The sequence below is a fragment of the Xyrauchen texanus genome, chromosome 18 (genome assembly GCF_025860055.1).
Source record: "Xyrauchen texanus isolate HMW12.3.18 chromosome 18, RBS_HiC_50CHRs, whole genome shotgun sequence".
NCBI lineage: Eukaryota > Metazoa > Chordata > Actinopteri > Cypriniformes > Catostomidae > Xyrauchen > Xyrauchen texanus.
This window is the reverse complement of record NC_068293.1, coordinates 44,794,116-44,819,071: the sequence shown is the minus strand read 5'-3', so window position 1 is coordinate 44,819,071 and position 24,956 is coordinate 44,794,116. Positions and strand designations below refer to the sequence as shown.

The 24,956-nt window shown below is 42.4% G+C and overlaps 1 protein-coding gene and 1 long non-coding RNA gene across 2 annotated transcripts in view; one reads left to right on the top strand and one right to left on the bottom strand.

Annotated features, from left to right (window-relative positions):
• Positions 1-23,259, top strand: part of LOC127658848 (E3 ubiquitin-protein ligase SH3RF3-like) — a 78,207-nt gene extending 54,948 nt beyond the window's left edge. The window contains 2 exon segments of the mRNA XM_052148374.1: positions 20,026-20,375; positions 22,041-23,259. Of these exon segments, the coding sequence (XP_052004334.1) occupies positions 20,026-20,375; positions 22,041-22,209 (519 nt within the window). The 3' untranslated portion in view covers positions 22,210-23,259.
• Positions 3,608-5,382, bottom strand: LOC127658950 (uncharacterized). Its single transcript, XR_007972474.1, has 3 exons — positions 5,282-5,382; positions 4,936-5,148; positions 3,608-4,652 (listed from the first exon to the last, which is right to left on the bottom strand). It is a non-coding gene; the product is annotated as an uncharacterized LOC127658950 (long non-coding RNA).
• Positions 23,260-24,956: the final 1,697 nt, after the last annotated feature.

Sequence of the window (24,956 nt, the reverse complement as noted above, 5' to 3'; positions counted from 1 at the left end):
GAAAGTAAAGTTTTTCAGAAGTGAAAACCGTTTCGCTAATCAGGATGTTTACCGTCTTAAGAAGATAATAACAAAGTTAAGTAACTAGTCAAGAGTTTTCCGGGGAATTTTTTAATGGATAACATAGTATATCCTTTTTGGCTTTATTGCCTTTGTTGCTCTTTTCTTTTCTTTTTAATGGGGGAAATAAACCTTTTCCTTTTTAAATGTTAATGGAGCGAGAGATTATAAGAAGAGAGCACAGGTTTATGAAACAATGAAGTGTAAAAAATGTGATGTGTTGTTTGTGCAAGAGACCCACAGTGATGCATCAAATGCTACAGATTGGGCTAGAGAATTTAGTGGTTTAGTCATTCTAAGTCATCATACTTCTTTAAGTGGTGGAGTTGGAGTTTTATTTTCTAAGAGTTTTATTCCACATTCCTATAACATAGAAGTAATTAAAGGAAGGCTTTTGAAGATAAAAGCTTCTTTTGAAAATAGTACTTTTATATTTGTCTGTGTATATGCTCCAACCGTGGCTTTAGAGAGAATGATCTTTTTGAATACTTTGGATAATGTTTTAAATGATTGTAATGCTGACGAGCTTTTATTTGTGGGAGGGGATTTTAATTGTACTGAGAATGGCATTGATCGAAATCATGTCGAACCGCATATGCAATCAAGAAAAAAGCTAATTCAATTGATGAAGTCTCATAGTATTGTTGACATATGGAGAAATTTCCATGGCATGCAGAGTCAATATACTTGGGCTCATGCTTATGATAATCAGTTATCAATGGCAAGGCTTGACAGATTTTATGGTTTTAAGCACCAGCTAAGTATGTTTAGGGAATGCTCAATAATCCCAGTAAGTTTCTCTGACCATAGTTTGGTTAAATGTATTGTAGCAAATAATCACATAAAATCAAAGAGTGCATATTGGCATTTTAATAATAATTTATTGGGTGATTCTTTTTTTAGAGATGTTTTTAAAGAATTCTGGAAAAATGCCAAAGCTATGAAATCGTCTTTCTTGTCATTGCAGCAGTGGTGGGATTTTACAAAAGTTCAAATCAAACAGTTGTGTCAGCAATATACTCGCAACGCTACAAGAGACATAAATAAGTCAATGAAGGTCTTGGAAGATGATTTAATGAGAGTACAAGGGCTTGCAGACTCCACAAAAGATGTCAATTTTTCAGAAAGCTTTAAAAAGAAAAGGAATCTATTAGCCGATATATTGGGTTTGACAACACAAGGGGCAATAATTAGATCCCGTTTTCAGAGTGCTGATTTAATGGATGCTCCTTCAAAATTATTTTTTAATATGGAAAAGAAGAATGGACAGAAAAAGTTTATTCATGGTTTGAAGTCCGAAACTGGAGTCTTATTGTCAAATCCCCTAGATATCAGAAAAAGAGCTTCACAATTTTACAAAGACCTGTTTGAAAAAGAAATTTTAGAGGCTAAAGATGAAAGGTTTGGTTTTTTTGAAAATTTGCCACAAGTAACCAAAGATGCTAACATAGAAATCAGTAAAGCCCTAAGTTTAGGAGAATTAGAGGATGCTCTTAAAAGAATGGAGAGTGGAAAATACCGGGCATAGATGGAATTACAATAGATTTTTATAAATCTTTTTGGTTAGAGGTGGGTCCAGATTTAGTAGCTGTTTTTAATGAAAGCTTGGTTAATGGACAACTGCCACAGAGCTGCCGTAGAGCAATTATCACTCTTTTGCCTAAAAAAGGAGATTTAAATGAAATTAAAAATTGGAGGCCAGTTAGCTTGCTATGTAATGATTATAAGATACTGTCTAAAGCCTTAGCAATTAGATTAGGTGAAGTTCTTGCATCTATAGTTCATCCTGATCAGTCAGTATTGTGTGCCAGGAAGAAGAATTTTTGATAATGTCTCTTTTATTAGGGACATTTTAGACTGTGGAAAACTCTTCAATTTGGATTTTGGTTTGATTTCAATTGATCAGGAGAAGGCTTTTGACAGAGTCGAACATATTTATTTATGGAGTGTCTTAAAAGCTTTTGGTTTTAATTCTGATTTTATTTCCATGGTTAAAGTTATGTATTGTGGCGTTGAGAGTATTTTAAAGATTAATGGTGATTTATTTTCTCCGTTTAGGGTAAATAGGGGTGTAAGACAAGGCTGTGCACTGTCAGGCATTTTGTACACTTTAGCCATAGAACCCCTGTTAAGCAAGCTAAGAGCTAATGTGCATGGACTGTGTATGCCAAACTGCAGTAACACTTTTAAAATATCAGTGTATGCTGATGATGTCATTGTTTTAATCAGTGATTCTAATGATGTCAGTGTTATGTTGAAGATTTTAGATGATTTTAAAACTCTGTCTTCTGCAAAGGTGAACTGGGAAAAAAGTGAAGCCATTTTAGTTGGAAAATGGTTAAAAGTCGAACCGAGACTTCCTGAGGGGTTAAAATGGACCAGAGATGGATTTACATTTACATTTACATTTACATTTATTCATTTGGCAGACGCTTTTATCCAAAGGGACTTACAAAAGAGGAAGAACATCAGCGAATCATCTTAGGGAGACAGTGGTACAAAAAAAGTGCCATATTACAAAGTTTCACTATCATCATAATAGTATACAAAACAGATTTAAGTGCAACAAGAAATGTAAATATATATATATATTTTATTTATTTATTTATTTATTTATTTATTTATTTATTTATTTATTTTTTATTGACCGGTTAAGTGCTTTTGGAAAAGATGTGTTTTTAGCCGTTTTTTGAAGATAGAGAGTGAGTTAGCTTCCCGGATTGAGTTGGGAAGGTCATTCCACCACCGTGGTATGATGAAACTGAAAGTCCGGGAAAGTGTTTTGGTGCCTGTTTGTTTTGGTACGACAAGGCGATGTTCCTTAGCCAACCGCAGGCTTCTGGTGGGAACGTAGCTCTGCATAAATGTTTTAAGGTATGCTGGAGCAGACCCAGTGACTGTTTTATATGCCAGCATCAGGGCCTTGAATTTAATACGGGCATGAACCGGCAGCCAGTGGAGAGAGACAAAGAGTGGTGTAACATGTGCTCTCTTAGGTTCATTAAAGACCAGACGTGCTGCTGCATTCTGGATCATTTGGAGAGGTCTAATAGCACATGCAGGAAGGCCTGCAATGAGAGCGTTACAGTAGTCCAGTCTAGTTATGACAAGGGACTGAACGAACAGTTGTGTGGCATGTACAGAGAGGAAGGGTCTTATCTTCCTGATATTGTAGAGTGTAAATCTACATGATCTTGCAGTTTTTGAAATGTGGTCTGTGAAATTTAGCTCATCATTAATGGTTACCCCTAGATTTCTGACCGTTTTGGAAGGCGAAACTGTAGTTGGACCCAGCTGCACGGTGATGTTGTGTTCAACAGCCGGGTTGGCTGGAAAGACAAGGAGTTCGGTCTTGGCAGGGTTGAGTTGAAGGTGGTGTTCCTTCATCCAGGCTGAGATGTCTGCCAGACAGGCAGCGATTCGAGCAGTCACTGTGGTGTCGTTGGGCTGGAAAGACAAGTAGAGTTGCGTGTCATCAGCGTAGCAGTGGTAAGAGAAACCATGTGACTGGATGATGGGTCCCAGTGATGTTGTGAATATAGAGAAGTGGCCCAAGCACTGATCCCTGAGGTACCCCAGTAAGTAACTTGTGTGGCTTGGATACTTCCCCTCTCCATGCTACCTCAAAGGACCTTTCTGAGAGATAAGAGTTGAACCAGTCAAGCACAGTTCCAGTGATACCCAGTTTAGAGAGGGTGGAGAGTAGGATCTGATGGTTGACTGTGTCAAAGGCAGCAGAAAGGTCCAGCAAAATCAGAACGGACGATCTCGATTCAGCTCTCGCCTGTCTCAGCGACTCGATGACAGACAGCAGGGCAGTCTCAGTGGAGTGTCCACTTTTGAAGCCCGACTGATTGTCATCCAGCAGCTTGTTCTGTGAGAGATAGGCGGAGATCTGATTGAAAACTGCCCTTTCAAGTGTTTTTGCCATGAATGGGATGAGAGAGACTGGTCTGTAGTGTTCTATCTGTGTGGGGTTAAGTGCAGGTTTTTTCAGCAGTGGGGTTACTCGAGCCTGCTTAAATGTAGTGGGAAAAGTGCCTGCAAGAAGGGATGTGTTAATTATGTGTGTAAGTGCAGGTAGGATGGACGGAGAGATGGCCTGGAGAAGGTGTGATGGAATGGGGTCAAGGGAACAGGTTGTGGGTTGGTTGGAGAGGAGGAGTTTAGAGACCTCAGTGTCAGTTAAAGGAGAGAACATAGGGAAAGAAGGGTTGCATACAGGAGCCAGGTGTTTGACAGGGTGTGGTGCAGTGAATGTATTGCTGATGGCTGTAACCTTATCAGTAAAAAATGTGGCGAATATATCTGCTGTCAGTGATGTGTCAGGTGGTGGAGGGGGAGGGCAGAGAAGTGTGTTAAATGTTCTAAACAAGCTACGAGTGTCTGTGGTGCTGTTGATCTTGGTCTGGTAATATGAAGTTTTTGCAGTTTTAGCGTTATTTGAAAAAGTTGCGAGCAGAAGCTGATATTTACCTAGATCAGCTGGATCTTTAGATTTCCGCCATCTCCTCTCAGCTGCCCTGAGATCAGTCCGATGTTCACGAAGGACGTCAGACAGCCAGGGGCTGGGTGGTGTAGTCCGTGCTGGTCTAGAGGAGGGAGGACAGATGTTGTCTAGACAGGTTGTTAAAGTAGAGCTAAGTGTGTCTGTGGCAGTGTTCACATCAAGCATGGAAAATACATTTATTGTGGGAAGAGAGGCAGAGACGTCAGTGGAAAGGCGAGAGGGTGAGAGGGAGCGGAGGTTACTGCGAAAGGAAACCAAAGGTGGGGTCGGTTTTACAATGGATGGGAGAATCATGTTGAATTGAACAAAGTAGTGATCAGAGACATGTAAAGGTGTAACAAGAATATTAGAGGTGGTGCAGTTACGTGTAAAAATGAGGTCCAGCTGGTTGCCCGACCTGTGAGTTGCTGTGGTGTGTAGTCTTTCCAAGTCAAATGAGGCCAGAAGAGTATTCAGTTCAATGGCCTGGGGTTTGTCCTGGTGTATGTTGAAATCACCAAGAACCACAAGTGGCCTGCCATCCTCTGGCAAGGAGGACAGCAGGACATCCAATTCCTCAAGAAAGCTTGTCAGCTGACCTGGGGGGGCGATAGATGACAACAACATGTATTTTTGTGGGTTGCATTGTAGTAATGGCATGGAATTCAAAAGATGTATTGTTACATAGTGAAGCATGTGGTGAAAAAGTCCAGTTATTATGAATGAGCAAACCTGTTCCCCCACCCCTACCAGTATGTCGAGGGGTGTGGGAGAAGGAGAAGTTGTTAGAGAGAGCAGCAGGTGTTGCTGTATCCTCAGGACGTATCCATGTCTCCGTCAGTGCCAGGATGCTGAGGGTGGACTGCGTGGCAAAGCTGGAATGAAGGCAGCTTTGTTCACAGCAGACTGGCAGTTCCAGAGTCCCACTGAGAACGAGAGTGGAGCAGGTGTTGAAGTGCAAAGCGGCCGTAGGTTGTGTGGGTTGCGTTTTGTCTTGCATCTGTATCTTGTGAACGGTCTACAACAGATAACAGGGATGTGCTTGAAGGCATGTGTTATTAGTGAACTAGACATGTTAATATGTATGTATAAGTAAAATAATAAAAGAGATAGAATAGAAAAATACTTAAGTGCTTTGGTGAGTGGCGCCTTGTCAGTGTCCTTGCTCGGTGGACTCAGCACAGGTAGACTCGCTGGTCTTTACCCAAGTAGGTCTTCACACGAGGAGGGCTTCACACGAGGGCCACCACTTCGCTGCAGCTTCAGCGTCAGCATTAAGTCCAATAAATAACAACTTTTACGAGCCGTTCAGTGGAAAAAAGCAGCCACGCCTTAATGCTACTTATCACAACAAAGCTAGTCACGTGGTCACCCGAAACCGAAACTCAGGGTTGCGCTGGAACAAACGCAGCTTCTGTACAGCGCAAATAAATTATGCTGCACTTAGCAATAAATAATACTCTGAAACCAGTGAAGCACTGTTTGCAGACACTAAAACGACGAAAGTTTTACACACACACAGGATAACCAACCCGAAGTCTAAGCAAATCTAGCAACGAATCCTACGTGACAAGTTTAAACAAGTCTAACAATTCTATCAGCGAATACTATGGGACAAGTCAACACAAATATAGCGCACACACACCAAACACACGTCTAAGCGACCCGCGTTCAAGACAGTAAACAAACAGCACCTGATCTAGCAATGAATACCACTATAACAACGTTAAAAACAATGAAATAAACACACTTACATACAACTGCAGATTTAAATATCTTGGAGTTTTTTTAGGTGATGAACACTTTGTGAAAAAGAATTTTGAGGGTACTATTGAGAAAGTAAAAGGGCGACTGGATAAGTGGAGGTTTTTACTCCCCAAAATGTCTTACAAAGGATGTATTTTGATCATCAACAATCTGGTAGCCTCTGCACTTTGGCACCGTTTGGCCTGCATAGACCCCCCCAGCTGAAGTTTTAACGAAAATCCAGTCCATTTTAATTGACTTTTTCTGGGACAGACTGCATTGGGTACCAAAAAGTGTTTTGTACCTGTCTAAAGATGAAGGGGACTTGGTCTAATACACCTGCAGAGCAGAACGGCTGCATTTCGCCTGCAATTTATACAAAGACTCTTAAGGTGCTCTGATGAGTCAAGTTGGATGGGTGCTGCCTGTGCGATTCTTCGAAATATTGCAGGACTAGGACTGGACAAAGTTTTATTCTGGTTGGATCCTCAGAGACTAAAATTACATGATTCTCCAATCTTTTACCGCAACCTGTTCAAAGTCTGGTCCTTATTTAAAACAAGCAGAGAAAACAATTCATCTTCACTGTTTTGGCTACTACAAGAACCATTAGTCATTGGCTCACGACTGGACTTATCTCGTGAGATGTCCTTTGCCATACCTGAACGGACTTTGTGTGATGCTAAGGTAACAACAATCGGACACTTGCAACAAATAACGGGTCCTGCTTTTAAAGATGTGAACGCCATTGCTGAGCGTTTCAGAATCAAATCGCACCGAATAGTGACTAAAGCAATTGAAAAATGGAGATCAGCCCTCACTGGTGAAGAAACAGATCTGTTGGATCTATACTCAAAGCGATCCATTTATCCTGATTGCAAAGACCCTTTTCCAAACTTGAGTCTTTCTCCCAGTTTAGGTGAGTGCAGTGGCATACTGTTAGATTGTAAAGATTTAATAATTGTGGGTCCAAAATTTGCACTTGGTAAAGATATGTATAAGAGCTGTGTGAAGGCATTTAACAAAACATTTCTAGATAACAAGTGTGACACACCATGGCGAAAGGTTCTTAATCTTGATGTAAATGAAAAGCCTGAATGGAGAACACTATATAAATCACCATTAGTTAAAAAAACTGGAGATTTACAGTGGAGATTGTTGCATGGTGCCATTGCTGTCAATGCTTTTGTCTCTCTGATAAATGATGACGTTACTGAAGGTTGTCCTTTCTGTTCACAAAAAGAGACTATTTTTCATGCCTTTATGCATTGTGATAGGTTACAACCTCTCTTTAATATCCTGAATATGTTTTTTATTTCTTTCAATGTAGTTTTTTCAATGAAAGTGTTTATTTGTGGTTTTAAATATGTTAAAAAACATCGCCAGAAGTGTCAATTGTTGAACTTCTTAGGTCAAGCAAAAATGGCAATATATACCACAAGGAAAGAGAAAGTGGAACAAAATGTTTTTAGTAGTATAGAAGCTGTTTTTGTAAAATTAGTCAAATCTAGAGTTATGATTGATTTTCATTATTACAGATGAATGCATGACCTTCCATCATTTGAAGCAATTTGGTGCTTAAACGGGATCATTTGTGAAATTTTTGAAGAAGAGTTGTTTTTCCCCTTTTAATTAGAATGTTTCTTCTTTTTTAATTGATACTTAATCTATTTTTTGTGACATGTACTTTTTGTAATAAAATGGGTTTTTGAAAATCAAAAAATCTCTTGATCTCTCTCTCTCTCCCTCTCTTGATCTCTCTCTCTCTCCCTCTCTTGATCTCTCTCTCTCTCCCTCTCTTGATCGCTCTCTCTCTCCCTCTCTTGATCGCTCTCTCTCTCTCCCTCTCTTGATCTCTCTCTCTCTCTCCCTCTCTTGATCTCTCTCTCTCCTCTCGTCTCTCTCTCCCTCTTGATGCTCTCTCTCTCTCTCTCCTCTCTCCTCTTGATCTCTCTCTCTCTCTCTCTCTCTCTCTCTTGATCTCTCTCTCTCTCTCCCTCTCTTGATCTCTCTCTCTCCCTCTCTTGATCTCTCTCTCTCTCTCTCTCTCTTGATCTCTCTCTCTCTCTCTCTCTCTCCCTCTCTTGGTCTCTCTCTCTCTCTCCCTCTCTTGATCTCTCTCTCTCTCTCTCCCTCTCTTGATCTCTCTCTCTCTCCCTCTCTTGGTCTCAATTTCAATTTCAATTTCAATTTCAAATTTGCTTTATTAGCATGACTGTGTAACACAATGTTGCCAAAGCATCAACATATTATATATAAATAATAAAACAAACAGACAAACAAACAAAACATATATGTATAAATCATGTCACATGTAGCATTGTAAATAGATGGATAAATAAATATACACACACTGCATAAATAAATACATTGGGTCATTCTAGAGAATTAGCTGTCTCTGGCGTTGTGAATAGCTAGCACATATTTAGCCGCTAGTGCAGCTGTATTATCATCTTCTCCGAGTAAGAAGGACATTTTTTCAGTGTCACTCAGTTCATAGAATGATGGGATCAAGGCTTCAAATTTGGGCAGAAACGTTTCTCTTATATTGCTATATTTCGAGCAAAAGAGCAGAAAGTGTTCCTCATCCTCTATGTGCTGTAGATCACAGTGTCTACAGATCCTCTCTCTCTCTCTGTCCATGTTTGTCTACGTCTTCCTCTCTCTATCTCTAGGTCATGGTCACTTCATCTGTATTTGGAGAGGATTTGTCTTTCTTTAAAATGTTTAATAAATAGATAACTGGCCAATTTAGTGGTTCTATTGAGGGTCGAGTAACATTGGAGTTTATTCTGGAGGTCAAAATGTGCTTTTAATGATTTATCATGAGTGTCTTTTAGATTTGTGTGGATTTCTTTAATAATAATTTTGGGGCTGTAGCTGTGGTCAATAGGGAGTATAGTCTGATGGACGAGTTGAAGAGCGAGTGTGTTCAGAGGATGAGGTTCTGCTGAGGATTCATTGGCGAGGAGGGCTTTATATTGCACTGACTCTGGATCAGACTGATGGAGGTGATGCCAGAACTGAACACATCTCTTCTGGATCTCAATGTTCAGCGGGTACAGGCCTAGCCTCGGCCCTGCAGGCGGCGGTGGACGTGTTTCTGTGGACCCCTAAAATATTTTTGGCAATTTCCAATTGTAATTTTTCTACTGGTGTTTTATCCCAATTTTTAAAATTTAGTACTGGTCCCCAAATTTCACATCCATATAAAATAATTGGTTTTATTATTGAATTATATAATTTGATCCAGGTTTTAATGGGTAATTTTAAGTGTCCGCGATCGTGATTTTATGGCATAGAAAGCCCTCCGTGCCTTTTCACTCAGAGTTTTAACAGCCAGACCGAGGCGTCCCGAGGCGCTGATGTCGATACCCAGATAGCTATAGCTCGTGCTGTGCTGCAGGACCTGGCCTTTATACAGGAACTGGTGTTTGTGTGCCTGAGATCGGGCCTTCTTCTGGAACACCATGACTCTGGTTTTGTCCAGGTTGACTGTCAGGGCCCAGTCTTGACAGTACTGTTCCAGCAGGGACAGGCTCTGCTGAAGGCCCTCAGGTGTGCGGGACAGCAGGACCAGATCATCCGCGTACAGCAGACATCTGACCTCTGACCCCTGACCCCTGGCCTGTGTGTGGTGTAGAGTGAGACCGGGTACAGTCGAGCTCTCCAGCGCTGATGCCAGATCATTGATGTAGATGTTGAATAGAGTCGGGCTCAGACTGCAGCCCTGCCTCACTCCACGGTCTCTCTCTCCCTCTCTTGATCTCTCTCTCTCTCTCCCTCTCTTGATCTCTCTCTCTCCCTCTCTTGATCTCTCTCTCTCTCCCTCTCTTGATCTCTCTCTCCCTCTCTTGATCTCTCTCTCTCTCTCTCTCTCTCTCTCTCCTCTCCCTGTCTTGGTCTCTCTCTCTCTCTCCCTCTCTTGATCTCTCTCTCTCTCTCTCTCTCCCTCTCTTGATCTCTCTCTCTCTCTCCCTCTCTTGATCTCTCTCTCTCTCTCTCCCCCTCTCTTGATCTCTCTCTCTCTCTCTCTCTCTCTCTGTGTCTGGTGCATGCTGGGAATTGGGAAGGGAATGCATGGGAGGGTGATCTAGGTGAGAGGGAAGTTTCAAAAATTTTCACTTTCTTGCTTTTTCTTGTTTTTGATTATTTTAATTGATAAAGAAAAAGTACAAAGAAAATTATATATAAAAAAAAAAAAACAAACAAAAAAAAAAAAACACTGAGTTTGTTTTCCGTGAGAGTTGTCTTGTGTCGGAGGTAGGGATGGCGTCTCACACTCACGCGAGTGTGCAGGCGTCAGGCCTGTCGCCCGGCATGGGATCAGGTGTGTGACCCAGGCAGGTGTGCCTGTAGAGGATGTGTTGCTGGACGTGGCAGAGCGCGTGGGGCATGAGAACATCATTTCGGCGTCTCGGATGAACAAGGCCGTTGTGGTATTTTTGAAGGAAGAGAATCTGGTTCATGGTTTGATCGAGAGCGGGATATCGGTAAGTGGCACTTTTGTTTCTGTTCAACCTCTAGTTTCAATCACGATCGAAGGTGACGGTTTCTAACGTTCCGACTTTTATTCCTGACGCGGACATTGAGCGAGAGCTTTCTCGATTTGGAAAACTTGCCAGTGGAATTAGAACTGTTTCACTCGGCTGTAAAATGCCGCTTTAAAACATGTGTTGTCGTTTAGGCGACAGGTGTACATGTTTTTAAATGAACCGACACTGAATATCTCCTTTCGCTGTGTTTTTGAGGGCAAGTCGTACATGATGTACGCTGAGCACGGGAGAGATGCGGTGTTTTGAGTGCGGGAGTATTGGACATATTAGGCTGTCTTGTCCTCATAGAGCTGAACTTGAGAATGAAGCAGGCCCTAGCAATATTTCAGATAAGAGGAAGGAAAATGAAGTGCAAAAGAGTAGTGTACCAAATCTAAATGAAGCAGCAGTGGTGAATAATGAGGATCAGAATGTGGATTCAAACTTGAAGGAAGGAATGATAATAGAAGACCCGTCCCCTAATAATGAGAAAGATACAGAGGAAGCTTCTGGTAGTAAGACAAAACAAGGAAAAATGAAGAAAGTTAATGTTGTAACCGATGTGGCTGTTGAGGGAAGCACTGTGGTACAGGGGTCTGAGCAGGGTGATACTGTGGTACAGGGGTCTGATCAGGGTGATACTGTGGTACAGGGGTCTGATCAGGGTGATACTGTGGTACAGGGGTCTGATCAGGGTGATACTGTGGTACAGGTGTCTGAGCAGGGTGATACTGTGGTACAGGGGTCTGATCAGGGTGATACTGTGGTACAGGGGTCTGAGCAGGGTGATACTGTGGTACAGGGGTCTGATCAGGGTGATACTGTGGTACAGGGGTCTGATCAGGGTGATACTGTGGTACAGGGGTCTGATCAGGGTGATACTGTGGTACAGGGGTCTGATCAGGGTGATACTGTGGTACAGGGGTCTGATCAGGGTGATACTGTGGTACAGGGGTCTGATCAGGGTGATACTGTGGTACAGGTGTCTGGGCAGGGTGATACTGTGGTACAGGGGTCTGATCAGGGTGATACTGTGGTACAGGGGTCTGGGCAGGGTGATACTGTGGTACAGGGGTCTGATCAGGGTGATACTGTGGTACAGGGGTCTGATCAGGGTGATACTGTGGTACAGGGGTCTGATCAGGGTGATACTGTGGTACAGGGGTCTGATCAGGGTGATACTGTGGTACAGGTGTCTGGGCAGGGTGATACTGTGGTACAGGGGTCTGATCAGGGTGATACTGTGGTACAGGGGTCTGGGCAGGGTGATACTGTGGTACAGGGGTCTGATCAGGGTGATACTGTGGTACAGGGGTCTGGGCAGGGTGATACTGTGGTACAGGGGTCTGATCAGGGTGATACTGTGGTACAGGTGTCTGGGCAGGGTGATACTGTGGAGAGTTCAGAGAACACAAGCCAGACGAATGATGATGCAAGCGGTTTGAAAGGTGATGTTTTGGAAAGAGGAAAGATAGTATCTTTGATTAAGAAGGTGCAATCAGATATGGTTGATGAGGAGATGGATGACGATGGTGATGATGATGATGATGATGATGATGGTGGTGGGTTATCTGATTTCTCAGATGTGTCAGATGTTTCACAATTAAGCTGTGAGCAGGTTTATTCACTAGATGAAATAAATAAATTCCTAGACGAAACCTTTGGAAAACCTGTTGATGTACGGAATCATTTTTCTGATCTGAAGAGGTTTGAGACTTCTGTTTGTTATTGGCAGAGGAAGGTTGGAGAAGATGAACTCAGTCGGCGAAAGAGATTTCGTTTAAAAAAATTTCTTGCAAAACTGCGAAGGGGTAAAACCCCTATAAAACGTAAATTCAAATAATTGAATCAATGGTTTATATATCACTCTCTTGATCTCTCTCTCTCTCTCCCTCTCTTGGTCTCTCTCTCTCTCTCTCTCCCTCTCTTGATCTCTCTCTCTCTCCCTCTCTTGATCTCTCTCTCTTTCTCTCTCTCTCTCTCTCCCTCTCTTGATCTCTCTCTCTCTCTCCTCTCTTGATCTCTCTCTCTCTCTCCCTCTCTTGATCTCTCTCTCTCTCTCTCTCTCTCTCCCTCTCCCTGTCTTGGTCTCTCTCTCTCTCTCCCTCTCTTGATCTCTCTCTCTCTCTCCCTCTCTTGGTCTCTCTCTCTCTCTCCCTCTCTTGATCTCTCTCTCTCTCTCCCTCTCTTGATCTCTCTCTCTCTCTCTCCCTCTCTTGATCTCTCTCTCTCTCTCCCTCTCTTGGTCTCTCTCTCTCTCTCTCTCTCTCTCTCCCTCTCTTGGTCTCTCTCTCTCTCTCTCTCCCTCTCTTGGTCTCTCTCTCTCTCTCCCTCTCTTGATCTCTCTCTCTCTCCCTCTCTTGATCTCTCTCTCTCTCTCTCTCTCTCCCTCTCTTGGTCTCTCTCTCTCTCTCTCTCCCTCTCTTGGTCTCTCTCTCTCTCTCTCTCTCCCTCTCTTGATCTCTCTCTCTCTCCCTCTCTCGCTCTCTCTCTCTCTCTCTCGTGCGCATGTGCGGTGTGACTGTGGGGAGCGTGTGTTTGGAGTGAGCGTGTAGTTGCTGTGTGAGGTACGAGTGTTTTTTTCTCTATCTCTTCTCTTTTCTTTATTTAGTTGTCATTCTTTAGTTACAGTTTGTGGTTTTCTTTTCTTTTTTTGTGGAGATTTATCTTTGTAAAAAGGAAAGTAAGTGTTGTGTCTTAGCCTGGGTGTCAGCCCCGCTTGTCGGGAGCATGGCTGCCCCAGGCAGCGGGAGTTTTAACTCCTGACAAGGCGTCATGGTGTCAAAATAGATTCTGCTGCTGGTGTGGAGGGATGCAGTTTAGCGGTGGGAGAAGTAGTTGGTTGTGAGAACATTGTATCGGCGTCCCGTATGAACAGCGCTGTTGTTGTATTTGTGAAGACTGTTGATCTAGCAAATGAGTTAGTGCAAAACGGTGTTGTGATTAACGGTATTTTTACACCAGTGCTGCCGTTGTCTACACCTTCAAAAAAGGTGACGTTATCTAACGTGCCACCATTCATCCCAAACGAAGTCTTGATCAAAATGCTTGCCCGCTATGGTAAAATAGTTTCTCCGATTAAGATGATTCCGATTGGTACCAAATCCCTCTGTTAAAACACGTTGTGTCTTTTAGGCGATACGTTTATATGATCCTGCAGGACAACCTTGACGAACTAGATTTGTCGCTTAATTTTAGATTTGAGGATTTTAACTACGTTATCTTTGCCACTACGAACAACATGAAGTGTTTCAACTGTGGCGAGATGGGGCACTTGATCCGTGCGTGCCCAAGTAACGGTAGACAAGATAGGCCAAATGAGGGACCTGTACAGGTGGTAAATGACGGAGATGCTGTGAATGTTACCGAAAATCAGAGCGTTGTTGCGACTGTCACTGATAATGAGGTAGCTGGACCAAGTTCAGTGCAGACAGCAGCTGCTGTGATTGTTGCTGAGGCAGTGGATGTAGAGCAGATAGTTCGCTCTGAGGAAGATGAAGCTATGATGGTTACTGTGGGCGAAGAGAATAAAGTGGAGAATGGAGACGCTGTTGCTGATGCCGCGGACATTCTTTCTGTTAATGATGATGAAGCTGCGATAATGACTGAGCTGGATGAATGTGTTTTTAAGACGCCACAGAAGCGAAGTTTAGGGCAACGTCCTACAAAACGGCAAGCGAAAAGAGGTTTCAGTTGTGATCTGAGTCAAACGGACACTGAAAGTGAAAGTGATCTCTCGGATTTTAGTGTTACGTGCAGTTTGCCACTAAGTGGTTTTTCTAATAGGGATTACAGTGCGGAGGATATCAAATCCTTTTAAAGATAACAAAGAATGCAAGGAATGTCCGTATTGAAGAGTACTTTCCTGATGTTATACAGTTCATTGACAAAGCAAAAGTTTATAGGAGTGAAGGGTGCTTTAGCAATGTAGAAGTATTTCGTCTGAAGAAAATACTTGCTAAACTTAATGTTCAACTAGGGTCCAATACTAGTAAGGAAAAATGAAAAGTACATTCATGTTGGCTTTTTATTTGAGTCTAATTGTTTTTTGCTTTCTTCATTTATGGGAGAAATATGCATTGCTTCTCTGAATGTTAATGGAGCAAGAGAGGGAAAAAACGTTTTTATCTTTTTGAAACCTTTAAACAGAAAAAGGTTGATGTTTTATTTGCTCAAGAGACTCATAGTGATGAGATAAACGCAAGTGATTGGGCAAGAGAGTTTGATGGATTATCTCTTCTTAGTCATTTGAGCTCCACCAGTGGAGGCGTTGCTATTTTGTTTTCCAAAGGTTTTATTCCTCTTTCATATCATGTGGAAGAGATCATAAAAGGCAGACTTTTAAAAGTCAGAGCTCAGTTTGAGAATTGTTTTTTGTATTTATTTCTGTATATGTTCCTACCAGGACAGTTGAAAGAATGTGTTTTTTAGATACTTTGAGTCAGGTTTTAGCAAACTGTAACACAGAGGATGTTCTGATTTTAGGGGGATTTTAATTGCACAGAATGTTTCTGTGACAGAAATCATGTAGAGCCGCATATGCCATCACAAAAGAGGCTTATCGAAATGATGAAGTCTAATGAGATTTTTGATGTATGGAGGAATTTTAATCTCACTCAGAGGCAGTATACTTGGGTTCATGTTCGAGATAATTTAATATCCCTAGCGAGGTTGGACAGATTTTATGGCCATAAACACCAACTTAATATGTTCAGGGGTTGCTCTATCATCCCAGTTGGTTTTTCTGATCACAGTCTAGTTAAGTGTGCTGTGACAGTGAGTTCTGTTAAACCAAAAAGTGCTTATTGGCACTTGAATAATAACCTGTTGTGTGACCATTTTTTTCAAGGTCTTCTTAAGGAATTTTGGGTTGACTTTAGATCCCAGAAATCATCCTTTCAATCTATCCAGCAGTGGTGGGATTTTGCTAAGATACAAGTTAGACAGTTGAGTCAACTTTATACCTTCAATGTCACAAGAGACAGAAACATTGAGATTGAAATGTTAGAAAAGGAACTAAATAATTTGCAAGAACTTGCCAATATCACCGGTGATTTGGCCATTATTAAGAGTTTTAGACAAAAAAGAGCTTTTTAAATGACCTTTTGGATGTAACCACACAAGGAGCACTGGTCAGGTCAAGATTTCAGAACATAGAGCTGATGGATGCACCTTCTAAGTTCTTCTTTAATTTAGAAAAAAGAATGGGCAAAAAAGCTTATTCACTCTCTACGCTCCGAGTCTGGAGTTCTGTTGTCAGACCCCTCTGAGATCAGAAACAGGGCAGTTTGCTTCTACAGAAAATTGTATGAGAGTGAATTAACTCATGTTGAAACAGATGTGAGTTTTTTGCTAACTTACCTCAAGTTCCTGATGAAATCAACGTCGAACTTTGTAAAGCTATAACACTAGTAGAACTAGAAAAGGCACTTAAAAACATGGAGGGTGGTAAAGCACCGGGAATCGACGGGCTACCAGTCGAATTTTACAAAACGTTTTGGACAGAGGTTAGCCCGGATTTACTGCAGGTTTTAAATGAAAGTCTAGTTAATGGGCAGCTACCTCGAAGTTGTAGAAGGGCAGTCCTCACTCTTCTACCAAAGAAAGGTGATCTAAATGAGATCAAAAACTGGAGACCTGTGAGCTTGTTGTGCTCTGACTACAAATTACTCTCTAAAGTTCTAGCAAATAGACTAAGTGAAGTTCTTGGCTGAATTATTCATCCCGACCAGTCTTATTGTGTTCCTGGGAGATCGAATCTCTGACAATATCTCCTTTATTAGGGATATTTTGGATATTGGCAAAAATCTAAAATTAGACTTTGGTTTACTGTCCATTGACCAAGAAAAAGCTTTCGACAGAGTGGAACACACGTATTTATGGAATGTTTTAACAGCTTTTGGTTTTAGTAATGTTTTTATCTCCTTGATAAAAGTGTTGTACAATGATGTTGAAAGCGTCTTGAAACTTAATGGAAACTTGTGTGCCCCTTTTAGAGTTTTTAGAGGAATCAGGCAAGGCTGTGCCTTGTCTGGTATGCTATATACATTAGCTATAGAGCCCCTCTTAAACAAAATTAGAGCAAATTTGCATGGTTTACATGTCCCAAGGTGTACTCATGTTTTTAAGCTATCGGCATATGCTGATGATGTTGTTGTTTTAATTAATGGACAAAGAGATATAAATGTTTTGTTGGGAATTCTGAATGATTTTAAAAAGATTTCTGCCACAAAAGTTAATTGGTCAAAGAGTGAAGCAATATTGGTGGGTAATTGGGCCAATATGGAGCCAAGGCTCCCAGAAGGTTTATCTTGGATCAAGGATGGCTTTAAATACTTGGGAGTGTATCTAGGGGACAGAATATTCATGCAAAAGAATTTCGAAGGAATTGTCGAGAAGTTTAAGGGTCAGCCTCAACAAGTGGCTTTTTTACTCCCTAAAATGTCCTATAAGGGACTAATCTTGATTATTAACAACTTAATTGCTTCTACTCTTTGGCACCGATTAATTTGCGTGGATCCTCCACGAGATATATTGCCAAAGTTACAGTCAATTTTAGTTGATTTCTTTTGGGACAAAATGCATTGGGTACTGAAAGCTGTTCTGTATTTACCTAAAGAGGAAGGGGACATGGCCTAATTCATATACAGAGCAGAATAGCAGCTTTCAGGGTTCAATTCGCTCAAAGACTCTTGACTGGACCAATAGACTCAAGCTGGAAATTCGCTGCTTGGGTCATTCTGAGGAATTTCAGAAATCTGGACTTTGACAGATCTTTATTTTTGTTGAACCCACAAAAAATGGATCTGTCTAAAATGCCCACCTTTTACCAGAACCTTTTTAAAGTTTGGTCTTTGTTTAAGGTACAGAAGCTAAGCACCACAAGCTCTTTGTACTGGTTACTGCAGGAACCTCTGATTCTTGGGTCACGTTTGGACTTATCCAGCGAAAAGTCCTTTCCTGCAATTTCTGATATTCTTATCAGAACCAGGTTGTTGACACTTGGACATTTGCTTGATCTGGCTGGACCGGCTTTCGAGGATATCGATATAGTTGCTGGACATTTGGGGGTAAAGTCAAAGCGCGTCACGGCCAAGCTACTTGAGGGGTGGAAGTCAGCACTTACGTCAGAGGAACTCATGCTACTGGGGGAATGCACTGAAGGCTCGGTTGCCCCAAATTGCGGTGACCCCTTTCCTGATCTGTACCTATTGGCTGACTTTGGAGAATGTGAAAGTGTTTTTTGCAAACCAACACATTGATGTTAATGGGTTCGAACCCAGTGTCTGGAAAACTCCTGTACAAAAACTGTGTCAAAATTCTGAACAAACAGTCTTTCAACAAAAGAGTCGACACGCCTTGGCTTCTGTCCTCCACCTGGGAGAAAGTATTAAACCAGAATGGAGAGCATTGTACAAATCACCTTTGCCCAAAAAGGTTGGGGACTTACAGTGGAGAATCCTGCATGGCGCTATTGCGGTGAATGCACTTGTTTCAGTTTTAAACCCTGGTACTAGTGACGAATGTCCATTTTGTTTTCAGAGAGAAAATGTTTTTCATGCCTTTCTGCATTGTAACAGACTTTTACCGTTATTTCAGGTTTTAGAGAGTTTATTTGATCATTTTGACGAGATTTTCACTTTGGAAATGTTTATTTGTGGTTTTAAATTTACTCGAGTCGTCGATTTTGTTGCCAACTACTGAACTTTCTATTAGGGCAGGCAAAAAGGCTATTTATGACACTCGGAAGATAAAAATTGAACGAAATTCAAGCATCAATTTACCTATTATGTTTTTCAACCTTGTGAAATCTAGAGTCTTAATTGACTTTCAATATTATAAGTCTATGGGGGATCTTATGTCATTTGAGTTGATTTGGTGCTATAAGGGAGCTCTGTGTGAAGTTATTAACGAGAGTTTACATTTTGTACATGCTTTAGAATGATAGTGTGAAAATATTGCTTTTTTACTTGTTTTTTTGTTATGAATTGAATGTGTATAGTACTTTCCTTTTAGGTAGGAACTGATTGTGTTTGTCCCGGAAAATTGTAATAAAGGTGTGTTGAAAATTCTAAATTCTCTCTCTCTCTCTCCCTCTCTTGATCTCTCTCTCTCTCTCCCTCTCTTGATCTCTCTCTCTCTCTCTCCCTCTCTTGGTCTCTCTCTCTCTCTCCCTCTGTTGATCTCTCTCTCTCTCTCCCTCTCTTGGTCTCTCTCTCCCTCTGTTGATCTCTCTCTCTCTCTCCCTCTCTTGGTCTCTCTCTCTCTCTCTCCCTCTCTTGATCTCTCTCTCTCTCTCCCTCTCTTGGTCTCTCAATTCAATTCAATTCAGAAAGCTTTATTGGCATGACAAAAAAATATATTTTGTATTGCCAAAGCATCAAAACAACATAGAAAATGATTTAGAACATTTAGTACACAAAATAATAATACTGATAGCATAAAACAATAATAATAAAATAAACAAGATTAATAAATAAAATAAAAAGGATTTAGAAATCTATATAAAAGATCTCTCTCTCTCTCTCTCTCTCCACCCACTCAGTGTTGTAGGTTTGATTTATTTGTGAGACTTTCATCATCAGTCTCACAAATAATGCTCTCACTTAATTCTTTAAAAAAAGTCAATTTGCCTCATGCTTGCAACTTGTGTTTTAATATTTTTAATGGTTTTTAATCACATAAAAATTATTTGATAAATTCTGTTCAGACAAATTGTGTAATCCATCAATATTCAGTAAAATACACATACAGTGTATGTATATCATTTTTATTTTATTCATATATTTAATATTACGTATTTATATGTATATTTTAAAAACTGTATAAAAATACATATATTTTATGATTAACTTTAATAATAATACAAAAATATATATTTTTTTTGATGGACCAGAACATTTTCGAAATGCTCCGTTGTACCTTATATTATAAATATATTTTCTTAATTTGATTTATTTAGATATTAAAATAGTATGTACGCATTTTTATTTTTAATTATATTTTATATAATTATATATATATTTTTGGATTGACCAAAAAATAAAGCATGTTTTGCATAAGAGGGGCCTTTAACTCAGTACCTTATTTTATTTGGATGGAATTCAAATTAATTAATTTATTTTTTGTTACGGGTCTCTTTCTGCCCATGTAGGCTCTTTATCTCTAACCGTCCCTCTCTGTTGTGTCTCACAGAAGGAGAAGAAGAGCAGTGGTCTACTGAAGCTTCTCTCTGGTGCTGCAGCAAAAAAGAAATCGCGCTCGCCGCCGTCCATCTCCCCGACGCATGACGCGCGTTCTCCGGCCGTCGAGGCTTCCTCCGTTCAGGGCACAATGGCTCCAGAGCTGCGGTCCGCAGGCGGTCACGGCCGGGCGGGGTCGTGTCCCATCGAGAGCGAGATGCAGGGGGCCATGAGCATCGAGCCGCTCCACAGGAAGTCTGGCTCACTGGACCTGAACTTCTCCGTGTCTCCACCAGCACGCCAGCTCTGCTCGTCATCGCCGCTCGCCATCAGACCCGAACCCAAGCCGTTATCCAGAGAGAGGTGACGCAATTCACATTTAAATGCTCCTGGTGAATAATAGAAGGCTGCTGATAATAATTCCTTCATATCATATATAAGTCATAATAATCATTACATATTTTCAGTGGGTTCAGATTTATCTGTGCTTTGGGGACGATGCGGCTCTGCTTCAGGAAACACAGGACAGTCATTCTGCTATAATTAAATAATATAAGTGCAGGCGTGAATCACACACAGATCTGACCCAACGGGTGTCATTAGTGTAAGGGTTAAAGGGACAGGAAATTAAATAAAAAGACACACACAAACACATACAGGGAGGCTGCTTGTAATTCTCTCTCTCTCTCTCTCGAACTGTCGTCACCGGCCGCCTTTATCCCTCAAGCACCTAGTCCACCCCATGGACCGAGCGGGCGTCGTTCCAGCCTGGCTCTGCCCTCCTCCGCTCTACACTCCTCCCGCCGTTGCCTCAGGCCGGGGAGCCCCGGCATGACCCTCATCACCCCTCTCCGGGGGAGTGCCTTGCGCCCCGTCTGCCGGCTAGTCATCTTCAGCTTCTTCAACCTGCGAGGAGACAGGAGGGGAAAAAAACAAAATTGCCGAGGGAGAGGCGAACAAGGAGAGAGAGAGAGAGAGAGAGAGAGAAAAGAATGCTCCTCCGTGTTCCCGGCGACCCGTGGGGACGCTCCTCCACCCTTGGCAGCGGTCCTACTGCTCCAGGTGATCGGGGAGTCGCATCCCTCCTCCCCTCGTGGACGGCAGTCTTCTCTCTACCTCTTCGCATTTCTGGGGGACAGCAGGGCACTCCTCTGCCCCTGGCAGCAGCTCCATCACGCCAGGTGGTTGGGGAGTCCAGTCCCCACTCGGCCCGCAGACGTCGGCCAGTCCGGGTGGTCGGGGTACTCCGTCCCCCGGCGGATGGCAGCGGCGCTCCCCTGGGTGGACGGCAGTGTCGAGGACTTTACAACGGGCATCCCTCCTCCTTCCCGGGTTTCGGCACCAGTGTGAGGGGGGGGGGAGAACCGGCTTAACAATATAAATAATATTTAATTAAATAAAAAGACACACACAAACACATACAGGGCAGCTGCCCTGTCGTCACCGGTCGCCTTTATCCCTCAAGCGCCCCATCAGGCTGATTGGGGATCGGCCGTGTGTCATTCCAGCTTGGCCCCGCCCCCTCAGCTCCAAAATTAGTAACGAGTGCCATAGCATCTTTAATTAAATAATGTGTTGTCTTAGAGCGCCTGTATAGTTCGAGGGATGAAACGACCTTTCTTCATTTCCTCCTTATAAGAGCAACAGGAAATGAGATCATGCGCTGAAATAACGTGGTTTTTGATCATGTAAGCATCTGAAGCCTTTTGTAATCTAAAATAAAGTGATGAGGACACCATTGAGAGACTCTACCCTCCCTAGCAACCGGGCCAATTTGGTTGCTAAGGAGACCTGACTGGAGTCACTCAGCACGAGTAATGTTAGTGTGTAAATGCAGCGTTTTGAGACTCCTGCATTCTGTTCCATTCAGCTGTTCACCGTGTCCTGAGTGAACGCCCCCTAATCCTCTCTGTTGTTACAGTCAAACAGTTATTGTGTTTACATGATCAATCATTACTGTCACTTCTGAATTCTCAAGCACACTTCAGTTTTGCTTTTGTGATGTTCAATCTGCTGTCTTGCTGTCAGGTATCGTGTGGTGGTGCCGTACCCGCCTCAGAGCCAAGCAGAGATCGAGCTGAAGGAGGGCGACATCGTGTTCGTGCACAAGAAGCGAGAGGACGGCTGGTATAAAGGAACATTGCAACGCACCGGACGAACAGGACTCTTTCCCGGCAGCTTCGTGGAGAGTTTCTAGGTGAGGAACATCAGCCAGTAAACACACCTCCGGGGAGTCGGACACCTGTGGTCAAAAATGTCCAAATAATCTCTCCAAACAGAGGCGTTGAAGAAGAGCTGCTCCCTCATGAACCTCATAAGCTGCTCAAAACACAAGCACATGAACTGCCATTCTCCTCATAGATGTGTTAGGAGAGCCCTGTCATGTCGACAAATGCACACAGTGTTCGTGTAGTTTTGCCGAATTCTGCCTCACAGTACACGCCCCTTTTTCACTGAAACGGTGCTGGTGTTCGGCAGAACTGCAAACGATGATGCAACGGACTGTTTTACTGCCTGTAAATAAACACGGCGCATCAGTCGCTCTTTACGAGTCTTATGAGTTCTTTTAAATCAATATCTTTATACAGCACAACAGCAGTTCCAGAGGTGAAACTCCCATTCATTTTCTCCTGTGGGGAATTGATTATTAACCACAATAACTTTGATTGGTCCGTCAGACGGCTCTCGGTTTCATGCACCAACACTGGCAGAATCTCAGCGGAAAAGGGGCAAAGAAACAAAGCACACATCAGCACTCACACATATACACACACACACATAAACACATACACACACGCATCAACACACACACTCACATACACACATCAACACACATATACACATATATACACACACACATGCACACACTCACACACACACACACACACACACTTGCACTACACAAACACATCAACACACACTCACACTACACACACACACATCAACACACTCACACACACACTCACACTACACACACACATCAACACACACACACACACACATCAACACACATATACACATACATCAACACACACCACACACACTCACACACCCTACACACACACACTCACACACCACACACACACACTCACGCACACACACACACACACACACACACACACACTCTCTCACACATAGACACACACACACTTACACAAACACTCACACCACACACACACTCACACCACACACTCTCTCTCACACACACACACAAAACACTCACACCACACACACATTCACACACACACACTCACATCTCACACACACACACACACACACACACTCACACCACACACTCTCTCTCACACACACAAAACACTCACACCACACACACACAAATTCACACCATTCACCTCTGATCAGATCCGGCTCTATCGTGCCTTCCATCTGAGGAAACAGAAGTGAGTCTTCAGCGCCCTCCAGTGTGTGAAAGTGAAATGAGGTTTCCTTGACTCGACCTGATTGGACCCTCAGAGTGAAGCAGCTTTGATGTTTCCTGTGTGTCACTCAGAACGTGTTTACATTGAACATCCCAAACCGCATCAGATGGTGAATGTCACAGGAAATGATTCGATCTGAGATCGAGTGTTCAAGCACTTGAATGTTTCCTTGACTGTATTCATGGATGATTAATAAGGATGTTGTGAGGATGTTGTGAGGATGTTGTGAGGATGTTGTGCGGATGTTGTTGTGAGGATGTTGTGAGGATGTTGTGAGGATGTTGTGAGGACGTTGTGAGGATGTTGTGAGGATGTTGTTGTGAGGATGTTGTTGTGAGGATGTTGTTGTGAGGATGTTGTTGTGAGGATGTTGTGAGGATGTTGTTGTGAGGATGTTGTTGTGAGGATGTTGTTGTGAGGATGTTGTGATGTTGTTGTGAGGATGTTGTTGTGAGGATGTTGTGATGTTGTTGTGAGGATGTTGTGAGGATGTTGTTGTGAGGATGTTGTTGTGAGGATGTTGTTGTGAGGATGTTGTTGTGAGGATGTTGTTGTGAGGATGTTGTTGTGAGGATGTTGTTGTGAGGATGTTGTTGTGAGGATGTTGTGAGGACGTTGTGAGGATGTTGTTGTGAGGATGTTGTTGTGAGGATGTTGTTGTGAGGATGTTGTTGTGAGGATGTTGTTGTGAGGATGTTGTGAGGTGCTGTGATGTTGTTGTGAGGATGTTGTTGTGCGGATGATGTTGTGAGGATGTTGTGCGGATGTTGTTGTGAGGATGTTGTGAGGATGTTGTGCGGATGTTGTTGTGAGGATGTTGTGAGGATGTTGTTGTGAGGATGTTGTTGTGAGGATGTTGTGAGGATGTTGTTGTGAGGATGTTGTTGTGAGGATGTTGTTGTGAGGATGTTGTGAGGATGTTGTTGTGAGGATGTTGTTGTGAGGATGTTGTTGTGAGGATGTTGTGATGTTGTTGTGAGGATGTTGTTGTGAGGATGTTGTGATGTTGTTGTGAGGATGTTGTGAGGATGTTGTTGTGAGGATGTTGTTGTGAGGATGTTGTTGTGAGGATGTTGTGAGGATGTTGTTGTGAGGATGTTGTTGTGAGGATGTTGTTGTGAGGATGTTGTTGTGAGGATGTTGTGAGGACGTTGTGAGGATGTTGTTGTGAGGATGTTGTTGTGAGGATGTTGTTGTGAGGATGTTGTTGTGAGGATGTTGTTGTGAGGATGTTGTTGTGAGGATGTTGTGAGGTGCTGTGATGTTGTTGTGAGGATGTTGTTGTGCGGATGATGTTGTGAGGATGTTGTGCGGATGTTGTTGTGAGGATGTTGTGAGGATGTTGTGAGGATGTTGTGCGGATGTTGTTGTGAGGATGTTGTGAGGATGTTGTGAGGATGTTGTGATGTTGTTGTGAGGATGTTGTGAGGATGTTGTGCGGATGTTGTTGTGAGGATGTTGTTGTGAGGATGTTGTGAGGATGTTGTTGTGAGGATGTTGTGAT